An 11,120-nucleotide genomic window follows, 5' to 3' on the forward strand; every position below is an offset into this window, starting at 1 on the left:
AACAGGGAAGCTGTGAACAGACCCAGGAGTGATTCCAATCTGACACCTCCACCCTAGCCCCCACCGGTAATGAGCTGGGACCTGCCCTTCTCCCCAGAGAGGAGGGTGCGGGGAGAAGAGGAAGTCCTTGGGCATCTTTGTAGCCTCAGATGCCTCCTTTCTTCCTCATCATCACCATCACTATCATCACCATCATCATCATCATCATTTTCACAATAAAAAGCTCATATTATTAAGCACCTACTGTGTTCCATGCACGGTGCTAAGTCCATTTCCTAAGTCCAATAATGAATCATCACAACGAGCTACGTGGTAGGTACTATCCTTGTCTCCATTTTACAGGTGAAGAAACTGAGGTTCAGTTGGGTTAAGGGACTGGCCTGAGGCAGAGCCAACATTTGGACCCAGGACTGTCTGTCTCAGAAGTCTGCGTTCTTAATGCTTTTGCTACTGTGCCCCTGGGCATGGAGACACCAAGGACCTCAGTAGGAAGGTGGGTGGAGTGGAAATGGTCCCCTGTCTGGAGACAGGTAGAGGAGCCCAACCCCTGGGACATGGGGGGTGGGCTCCCACCTCCATGCAGGGAGGCCTGTGGGTGTGACTCCAGAGCTGAAGCTGGCATGGTGAAGAAAGGCAGCAAGCCCACCCTGTATCCAGAGATTCCAGAACCGGGGAGAAAGAGGGAAGAATAGGATCCTAGCCCTACCACTGAGCCTCATACTCTCCCTGCGTGCTCTCTGGGTCTTCTTTCCCTATATGTGCAAGGAGAGTTGGGCCAGGGGGCTCCATGGAGGGACCTCCAGCTCTGCCCACTGCCTGGGGAAGGGGATGGAGATGGACATTGGCCTAAAGATAGTGTGTGTGTGTGTGTGTGTGTGTGTGTGTGTGTGTGTGTGTAGGGGCAGGGGTGCTATTAGGAAGACCCCTGCCTCCTGGTCCTGGAGGGAGGGGCTGAGCAGCTCCGTGAGTGGCGTCTGGTGTTTGTAAACATCATTAATCAGGGATTAGCAGATGGGCATGCTAATTGCACCTGTGGAAGCCCGAGACCTCAAGGTTGATTACATTTACAAACGGTGGGGATCCCTGGCGCCTGGCCCTGCCAGAGTGATGGGGGAGGGTCTCATTTAGGACCTCAGCCTGGGGGAGCGACCTGGCGATTTAGCTTCCTGCCAAAAAAAAAAAATTCCAGCCCTGGAGGGGGCTGGGGGTGCTGGCCACAATTCAGCTCTTCTGGAATACCAACCTTCTGAGCCCCTTCCCCTCTTGGCTGGGGAACCCTGACAAAGGAGGATCTTGCCAATGTCATTTCAACCCCCTCCCCTCTCCAACTCCCTCCAGCGGTTCTCAGGGGTAAATCTTGTGTTGCAGCTGAAATAGGCCCTGGAGTCTCTGGGGAGACGGAGGCCAGGCTGGTAGGACAGCAGAGCTGGTGCCCTCAGGGGCTACAAGAACAGCTGTCCTGCTCCTCCAGGACCGGGCCGAGCGCGGTACTCGCGTAAGCTCCTTGAATCCGCCCCCCACCCGGCCTCTGACGCGGAGAAGTTAAGAGATACGTCCATATTCACGCTACTAGCAAGTCAGCGCTGGAACTCCAAGCAAGCACTACCTAACAGCCAGGGTCGTGTTCTCAACTGCCCCTGCTCCCCTCTGGCTTCATCCTGACCCTGCCCTGCAGGGGATGCACCCCCACCCGGCCCCCCCTTCATACCCACAGCCACAGCCTCCCCGGGGGCCTGTGCACTGGGGCTACTCGGGGTTGTGTGGCAGGCACAGAGCTTCCCCCCCCCCCAAGGAAACTCCCACCTCATCCTTAGCCTTGGGGTCTCAGGTGCTTTCTCTTTGTCTTAATGCCTGGTTTGCATGACAGAACTACATACCGATGTGTGCCTGGCAGGTAATTACGGCCTCAATACCCTTTGGTTCAAGTGAACCTGCCTTCCCAGAGGCCAGACAGCGTGGTGCCCAGGGGATGAAGCAGGGAGGAGCCTCCCCATCTCCCCCCGCCCCCAACGTGCATGGCTGGTAGCCCCCAGAGTGGCTCTCTAGATGGTTCAGACTCCTGGGACCCACCATGCCCAAAGCAGGTTAGATTAGGTACAGACACTACACAGGAGTCCGTGGGCAGGCAGGCTCTGAACCCCCAGTAGCCCCAATCCCAGCGTCTAGGTTCCATGCTGGGTTTGGTCCTAGAGAGCAGAGCTCGATTCTGTATTGCCCCACACGGAGGGAACATCTCCGTTCATTTTCATCAAGTCTAGTAGTCTGGATTCTCCAGAGACACAGAACCAAGAGGTGGTGTCTATCCATACCCATATCTCTATCCACATGTACACATCCTTGCTTATTTATTATGGAGACTTGGCTCCTGTCATTGTAAGACTAGCAAGTCCCAGTTCTGCAGGGTGAGTCAGCAAGCTGGAGCCCCGGGAGAGCAGTGAGGTAGTCCCCATCTGAGGCCAGCAGGCTCAGGACCAGGAAGAGCCCATGTTTCAGTTTCAAAAGGCAGGAAGAATTCTTAGTCAGGGGAGGGTCAGCCTTCCCCGCCCCAGCCCCCCACAGTTCAGGTCTTCAACTGATTGAATGAGGCCCATCCACACTGGAAAGGGCGCTCTGCCTTACTCGGTCTACCAATTTAAAGTTTGTTTATTAGTAATCTGTTTATTAATAATCTCTACACCTAACGTGGGGCTCAAACTTACAACCCTGAGATCAAGCGTCACATGTTCTTCCAACTGAGCCAGTCAGGCGCCCCGCAACTTAAATGTTCATCTCATCCAAAAACCTTCACGGAAACACTCAGAGTAACATTTGACCAAATATCTGGGTATGCTGTGGCCCAGGCAACTCCGTACATAAACTGAGCAGTTACATGCAGGTCTGTATTATCATGTGCTAGTCCTGGGGTACACAGTGCTTAGGTTTACAGAATGCTATTTTACTGATGCTCTCTCATTTTATTTTTATTTTTTTTAAAGATTTATTTATTCATTTGAGAGAGCGAGAATGAGAGAGAGTACATGAGAGGGGGCAGGGTCAGAGGGAGAAGCAGGCTCCTCGCCGAGCAGGTAGCCCGATGCGGGACTCGATCCCGGGACTCCAGGATCATGACCTGAGCCGAAGGCAGTTGCTTAACCAACTGAGCCACCCAGGCGCCCCTCTCTCGTTTTATTTTTACAAATCCCTGTTGGGGAGGGCTAGCTGGAGCAGGTCTGAAGGCACTATCCCCATCTTACATATGCGGAGGCTGCAAAGCCATCCAGGCCAGAAGCCATGCAGCCAGGGCTGGACCCAGCACCTTCTTTTTTTTGAGTTTTAATTTTTTTTTATTCTTATGTTAATCCCCATACATTACATCATTCGTTTTAGATGAAGTGTTCCATGATTCATTGTTTGTGCATAACACCCAGTGCTCCATGCAGAATGTGCCCTCCTCAATACCCACCACCAGGCTAACCCATCCTCCCACCCCCCTCCCCTCTAGAACCCTCAGTTTGTTTTTCAGAGTCCATCGTCTCTCATGGTTCGTCTACCCCTCCGATTTCCCCCGCTTCATTCTTCCCCTCCCGCTACCTTCTTCTTCTTTTTTATTTCCTTAACACATATTGCATTATTTGTTTCAGAGGTACAGATCTGAGATTCAACAGTCTTGCACAATTCACAGCGCTTACCAGAGCACATACCCTCCCCAGTGTCTATCACCCAGTCACCCCATCCCTCCCACCCCACCCCCCACTCCAGCAACCCTCAGTTTGTTTCCTGCAATTAAGAATTCCTCATATCAGTGAGATCATATGATACATGTCTTTCTCTGTTTGACTTATTTCACTCAACATAATACCCTCCAGTTCCATCCACGTCGTTGCAAATGGCAAGATCTCATTCCTTTTGATGGCTGCATAATATTCCATTGTATATATATACCACATCTTCTTTATCCATTCATCTGTCGATGGACATCTTGGCTCTTTCCACAGTTCGGCTATTGTGGACATTGCTGCTATAAACATCGGGGTGCACGTACCCCTTCGGATCCCTACTTTTGTATCTTTGGGGTAAATACCCAGTAGTGCAATTGCTGGATCATATGGTAGTTCTATTTTCAACTTTTTGAGGAACCTCCATACTGTTTTCCAGAGTGGCTGCACCAGCTTGCATTCCCACCAACAGTGTAGGAGGGTTCCCCTTTCTCTGCATCCCCGCCAACATCTGTCGTTTCCTGACTTGTTAATTTTAGCCATTCTGACTGGTGTGAGGTGGTATCTCATTGAGGTTTTGATTTGGATTTCCCTGATGCCGAGCGATATTGAGCACTTTTTCATGTGTCTGTTGGCCATTTGGATGTCTTCTTTGGAAAAATGTCTGTTCATGTCTTCTGCCCATTTCTTGATTGGATTCTTTGTTCTTTGGGTGTTGAGTTTGATGAGTTCTTTATAGATTTTGGATACTAGCCCTTTATCTGATATGTCATTTGCAAATATCTTCTCCCATTCTGTTGGTTGTCTTTTGGTTTTGTTGACTGTTTCCTTTGCTTTGCAAAAGCTTTTTATCTTGATGAAGTCCCAATAGTTCATTTTTGCCCTTGCTTCCCTTGCCTTTGGCGATGTTTCTAGGAAGAAGTTGCTTCGGCTGAGGTTGAAGAGGTTGCTGCCCGTGTTCTCCTTTAGGATTTTGATGGACTCCTGCCTCACATTGAGGTCTTTCAACCATTTGGAGTCTATTTTTGTGTGTGGTGTAAGGAAATGGTCCAGTTTCATTCTTCTGCATGTGGCTATCCAATTTTCCCAACACCATTTGTTGAAGAGACTGTCTTTATTCCATTGGACATTCTTTCCTGCTTTGTCAAAGATGAGTTGACCATAGAGCTGAGGGTCCATTTCTGGGCTCTCTATTCTGTTCCATTGATCTATGTGTCTGTTTTTGTGCCAGTACCATGCTGTCTTGATGATGACAGCTTTGTAATAGAGCTGGAAGTCCGGAATTGTGATGCCGCCGGCTTTGCTTTTCTTTTTCAACATTCCTCTGGCTATTCGGGGTCTTTTCTGGTTCCATACAAATTTTAGGATTATTTGTTCCATTTCTTTGAAAAAAGTGGATGGTATTTTGATGGGGATTGCATTGAATGTGTAGATTGCTCTAGGTAGCATTGACATCTTCACAATATTTGTTCTTCCAATCCATGAGCATGGAACATTTTTCCATTTCTTTGTGTCTTCCTCAATTTCTTTCATGAGTATTTTATAGTTTTCTGAGTACAGATCCTTTGCCTCTTTGGTTAGATTTATTCCTAGGTATCTTATGGTTTTGGGTGCAATTGTAAATGGGATCGACTCCTTAATTTCTCTTTCTTCTGTCTTGTTGTTGGTGTATAGGAATGCCACTGACTTCTGTGCATTGATTTTATATCCTGCCACTTTACTGAATTCCTGTATGAGTTCTAGCAGTTTTGGGGTGGAGTCTTTTGGGTTTTCCACATAAAGTATCATATCATCTGCAAAGAGTGAGAGTTTGACTTCTTCTTTGCCGATTTGGATGCCTTTGATTTCTTTTTGTTGTCTGATTGCTGTGGCTAGGACTTCCAATACTATGTTGAATAGCAGTGGTGATAGTGGACATCCCTGCCGCGTTCCTGACCTTAGGGGGAAAGCTCTCAGTTTTTCCCCATTGAGAATGATATTCGCTGTAGGTTTTTCATAGATGGCTTTTATGATATTGAGGTATGTACCCTCTATCCCTATACTCTGAAGAGTTTTGATCAAGAAAGGATGCTGTACTTTGTCAAATGCTTTTTCTGCATCTATTGAGAGGATCATATGGTTCTTGTTCTTTCTTTTGTTAATGTATTGTATCACGTTGATTGATTTGCGGATGTTGAACCAACCTTGCAGCCCAGGGATAAATCCCACTTGGTCATGGTGAATAATCCTTTTAATGTACTGTTGGATCCTATTGGCTAGTATTTTGGTGAGAATTTTTGCATCCATGTTCATCAAAGATATTGGTCTGTAATTCTCCTTTTTGATGGGGTCTTTGTCTGGTTTTGGGATCAAGGTAATGCTGGCCTCATAAAATGAGTTTGGAAGTTTTCCTTCCATTTCTATTTTTTGGAACAGTTTCAGAAGAATAGGTGTTAATTCTTCTTTAAATGTTTGGGACCCAGCACCTTCTTAAAAACCTTAGGGACAGAGATAAAAGGTCAACTGGCCCAAACTTTCAGACATGCGCTCAAAAGCATGGGTGTGAGTGATTTAGAAACAGTTTCTTGGACATGAGAAGATGGTTCGAAGACCGGTGATTCTTGAACCCGACGGCTCACTGGTGTCAGCTGGGGAGCTCTAAGAAACACGGGACCTGTCTCCTTCTCAAGAGACTCTGATCGAATCAGCCTGATGCCCCTGGGCATATGGAATATTAAAGATGTCCCCACCACCACCACACACATCCTCAACCCCATCTAAGGTGTAGCCAAGGTTTAAAACCACATTAGGCTCTTGGCCAAGAGCACAGCAGGGGTGGGGGAGGCCGCGTAATATGCCCAAGGCTGACTTGTGCTAGAAGTCAGAATCTGTGTGGGAGTTGAAGATGGACAGCTCAAGGCGACCAACGTCGTAGAGAGATCTGAGTTTCATGAAAGGATTTCTTCCTCTTCCTCTTTATCTTTTTTTCAAGATTTTTAAAATTTATTTGACAAAGAGACACAGCGAGAGAGGGAACACAAGCAGGGGGAGTGGGAGAGGGAGAAGCAGGCTTCCCACTGAGCAGGGAGCCTAATGCGGGGCTCGATCCCAGGACCCTGGGACCATGACCTGAGCCGAAGGCAGACGCTTAACGACTGAGCCACCCAGGCGCCCCTCTTCCTCTTTCTTGAGAGGAAAAACTTTGACTTTAGAGCAATCTTAGGCCCTTTTAATGTCTTTCTAAACTGGCGTCCCCATCAAATTCCAAGATAAATTCATTCCAAGGAGAAAAGGGTGCTACGATTTACTGAGCACCACTGTGTGGGGGGCGCTGAGCTCACGTTGCCCTCTCTGTCCTCCCACAACTCGGGATGGTAGGGTGATCCCCCTTCACGGACGAGGAGACTGAGGTTCAGGTGGGAAAGGAACTTGCCCAAGGTCACACAGCAATCGGGACTTGAACTTGGGCTGCTGTTCTCCAGACCCAGGCTCCAGAGCAGTGGTTCTCAACTAGGTGCAACTGTGTCCTCCAGAGGGGACATGTGGCAATGTCTGGAGACACGTTTGGTTGTCACAACAGGGTGCAGGGCATGCTACTGGCATCCAGTGGGGGACAAGCCATCACAACGAATGTCAAGACTGCTGAGGTCCAGAAGCCCTGCTCCAGTGGTTCTCAGCCGGGGCTACACAGCAGACCCATTTGGGGGCTTTAACAATCCCGATACCCAGGCTGCCCCCTGACCATTTACATCAGGTTCTCTAGGGGTAGTCCCCCAGTGTCGATTGTTTTTGAAAACTTGCCAGATGGTTCCAACGTGCAGCCAAGACTGCTCTAAACCACTTATACTGGGGGCTTCTGCTCCACTTGTGGGACCCCGTGGGAGGAGGACCAAACCCATCTGGGTTGTATAATCGACAGCAACCCTGTGCTCACTACTACACAGAACCAAAGGCCAGGTTCTGTGGTTCATGGGTTCCTTTCTCAGAGTCGCTGGTGAGGGGTTCTGGAGGGCCAGTGAGGTGAGAGGCGTTTGCTAATCTTCCCCTTGCCTCTCTGGGGGCCACCGCCAAGCATCTCCCCAGGTGGCTGCCAAAGCTGCCAGGAGAGACTGTAGATCAAAGAGCGAGGCTGCCACCTAGTGGAGGAATAGGACAGAACAGCCCAGGGGATTTTTTAAAATTTTATTGTCATGCTAATCACCATACAATACATCATTAGTTTTTTTTTTTTTTTTTTTTAAAGAGTATTTATTTATTTGAGACAGAGCGAACGAGAGAGAGCACATGAGAGGGGGGAGGGTCAGAGGGAGAAGCAGGTTCCTTGCTGAGCAGGGAGCCCGATGCGGGACTTGATCCAGGGACTCCAGGATCATGACCTGAGCCGAAGGCAGTCGCTTAACCAACTGAGCCACCCAGGCGCCCCCATCATTAGTTTTTGATGTAGTGTTCCATGATGCATTGTTTGCGTATAACACCCAGTGCTCCATGCAGTACATGCTCTTCTTAATACCCATCACCAGGCTAACCCATCCTCCCACCCCCCTCCCCTCTAGAACCCTCAGTTGGCCCAGGGGATTTTATTTGATCCTCACAAAGAGCCCTGGGAGGCAGGCGTGGAAGGATGAAGCCATGGGCTCAAGGATCCCACTGGGGCTGGGTTTAGCCTGGATTTGTACCTGTCTTGTCCACAAGAGGAACCCAGGCCTCCCTCTACATTCTCGCACTGGTTCAAGAGGAGCAGGACACCCAGACTGGGCTGCCCGATTCCCTTCTGATGTCTTGATTTCCAGGCAGGGCCCTGGAGGAGAGACCCTCTATCCCAGCCCAGCACATCCTGGAGATGAACAAGCCACCACCCCCAACCCCAAGGCCAAAATCAAAACAGGAAATAACTTTCCTCTGGTCTCTACTGCAGAGCTCCCTGCCCCCCAAGACAGTGGTTAGTAAACAAGGGCCTGGGTGCCCACTCCAGCACATTCGAGCGTGTGGGTATGTGTGCCCTCCAGCACACACAACTCAGACCAAGTCAGCTCCCATTCTGCCTCTCTTGTTCTGATCCTGAGGCCAGTCCTGGGTGCTGCGCCACTCCGGGCCCTTCTGATGTGGATGAGGGTTCTCCGGGGTCTTGGAGAAGGTGCTTTCTCTTCCCCTCCACAGGGAAACCCTTCCTCTGGCTGCAAATGGAGTGAAGAAGAATTCCTGCGCCGACAGACAAAAGGACAAGGGGAAGGGAGAGGATGGAGAGGAGGAAGGACCACATCCCAGCACTCCCTCGTTTCATTCTCAAAAGAATGCACTTTCCCCATTTGGCACATACAGTGACAGAGACAGAGAGAGACAGAGCAACTTGTTTAGGGAGAAGGAGCCATGCGTGTGCGATCACAGGGCAGGAGTCTGGGCAACAGCAGACTCACCTGCAGCCACGGAGACATTCAAGGACCCCAGTCCAGGAGGCAGCCGCCGGCCGGGCAGGACGGTAAGGGCCAGTTGGCAGGAGGCTTGCACGGCCGGGGACAGGCCCGAGCCCTCGTTACCTGCAGGGCACGGATGCACAGGGGTAAGGAGGCCACAGCGGGACGCACAGGCGCTTGGAACATGCACATCTGAATGCGGAAAAGTGGGGACATCTACCTACCCAGCACGAGGAGAGTAGGCCGGTCCCAGAGGAAATCCAAGCAGCTAGTGGTGGGGATCCCAGAGGAGGGGGACATCTCAGGCCCTGAGCAGCCCACCGTGCCAGCCACGAGCCAGCCCTGCCGGGCTTTGGCCTGACAAGGAGAAGAAATCACGTTCTAGCTCCCCAAACCTTCATCAGAGCCCCAGGCGAGGAGCTGGACTTGCCCATATAGTCAATCCCTCGCTGATCCACTCAATTCAGTCAACAGTTATTAAGCCCCTAGAATGGACAGGCTCTGTTCTAGGCTTTGGGGACAGGGCAGGGAACAAAACAGGCCAAAATCGCAGCCACCCTGAGGAAGGGTGATTGGGGTGGGCCTCCCTGAGGTGACACTGGAGGGCAGAGCTGAAGGGTATGAAGAGTACCATGTAGACATCTGGGGGAAGAATAATCTAGGCAGAGATGAGTAAATGCAAAGGCTGAGAGGCTGGTGCTTATAGGACATGTGTGAGGAACGGCAGACCAGCAAGGTGGTGGCCCGTGCAGAGGGAGCCGTGGGGACAGGAGAGGGAAACAAAGTGGCCATTTTGTTTGGCAGGACCTCAAAGGCCACTGGAAGGACTTTGGCTTTTACTCTGGGAGAGCTGTAAAGGCTCTGAAAGGTTTTGAGCAGAGAAGTAAGATGGTCTGACATGCTTCAACAGAATCACTCTGCCGGCTGTGTTGAGAGCCAATAGCAGCAGGAGACTGGTGAGGATGTTTCCACAATAAGGCAGGCAAGAGAGGATGGTGTCCTGCACCACGGTGGGAGCTGTAGAGATGGTGAGGATTGGTGTGAATACAAAAATAACTTCAAGGGAAAACCGAAAGGATCTGCAGGTAGGTGGGCCACGGGGTGTGAGAGCAGGAAGAAGAATCAAGGCCACCACTGCTTCGGGCCCAAACAAGGCGATGCAGTCACCCTCGACTGACCTGGGCAAGTTTACAGAAGGAAGCGCTCAGCTTTGGAAAGGAGAAGTTTGAAATGCTCCTCAGATCACAAAGGCAGCTGGTGAATCTGGGGCTCATGAGTAAGACCAGGCTAGGATACACATTTGGGAGACATCCAAGTATAGATGGTGTTTAAAGCCTTGAGACCGGATGAAACTTCAGAAATGAACAGAGATCCAAGGACTGGGCCTGGAAGCCCTGAGGGGGCGGCTGGACAGGGGAGCAGCCAAATGCAAGGCAAGACTGCCCCCCTGTGTCCAGCAAGGGAAGCACAGCTGAAGGCCAAAACCTGGACCAGTAGAGGGGTTTTTCAGGTTTATCCCTTCCTGGATATCAAAGTTGTTTCTTGTTGCTGTTGGTGGTGGTGATGGTTTGTTTGAGTTTTTGTTTTTTGTGGGGGTGGGAGGAGGGGAAAGACAGAGATTAGTCTGTCCTTGTTCAAAGAGCCTTTGGAGCTGCGCCTCTCCTCAGCAAATGCATGATTCCTGCCACCCAGCTTCTCCCAGCTGAACAAAAAGCATTTCCTGACAACCTACTGAGAAGGCAGTGAAGCTCTCAGGTGCACTAGCCTCCGGGGCAAAGAGATATGCCAGAGGAAGAAGTGAGGTAAAGGGAATGAAGCTACGAAGTCTCTAACTTCAGATCCTGCTCTACGTATGGTTTCAAAAATTCCAGGATCCTTCCCAAAGCGATTTAGAAGGACATAGGGAAGGATGCCAACATCCTCCCCTTCCTCCATCAGCTGCTGGATGAGTGCCCTTGGAGAGACTGAGCTTGGCTCATTTCTGCTCCTTACCTCACTTCTTCCTCTGGCATATCTCTTTGCCCCGGAGGCTAGT

General features: G+C 50.3%; 1 protein-coding gene across 1 annotated transcript in view; it reads right to left on the reverse strand.

Annotated features, from left to right (window-relative positions):
- Nucleotides 1–8,200: 8,200 nt before the first annotated feature.
- MRM1 (mitochondrial rRNA methyltransferase 1) overlaps nucleotides 8,201–11,120 on the reverse strand; it is a 4,370-nt gene continuing 1,450 nt past the window's right edge. Inside the window, exons 3-5 of the mRNA XM_044921673.1 lie at nucleotides 9,310–9,442; nucleotides 9,089–9,208; nucleotides 8,201–8,873 (exon numbers count right to left, since the gene is read on the reverse strand). Coding sequence (XP_044777608.1) covers nucleotides 8,701–8,873; nucleotides 9,089–9,208; nucleotides 9,310–9,442 — 426 coding nt within the window. The 3' untranslated portion in view covers nucleotides 8,201–8,700. The remainder of the gene's footprint in view (nucleotides 8,874–9,088; nucleotides 9,209–9,309; nucleotides 9,443–11,120) is intronic.

Source organism: Neomonachus schauinslandi, chromosome 15, assembly GCF_002201575.2.
Source record: "Neomonachus schauinslandi chromosome 15, ASM220157v2, whole genome shotgun sequence".
NCBI lineage: Eukaryota > Metazoa > Chordata > Mammalia > Carnivora > Phocidae > Neomonachus > Neomonachus schauinslandi.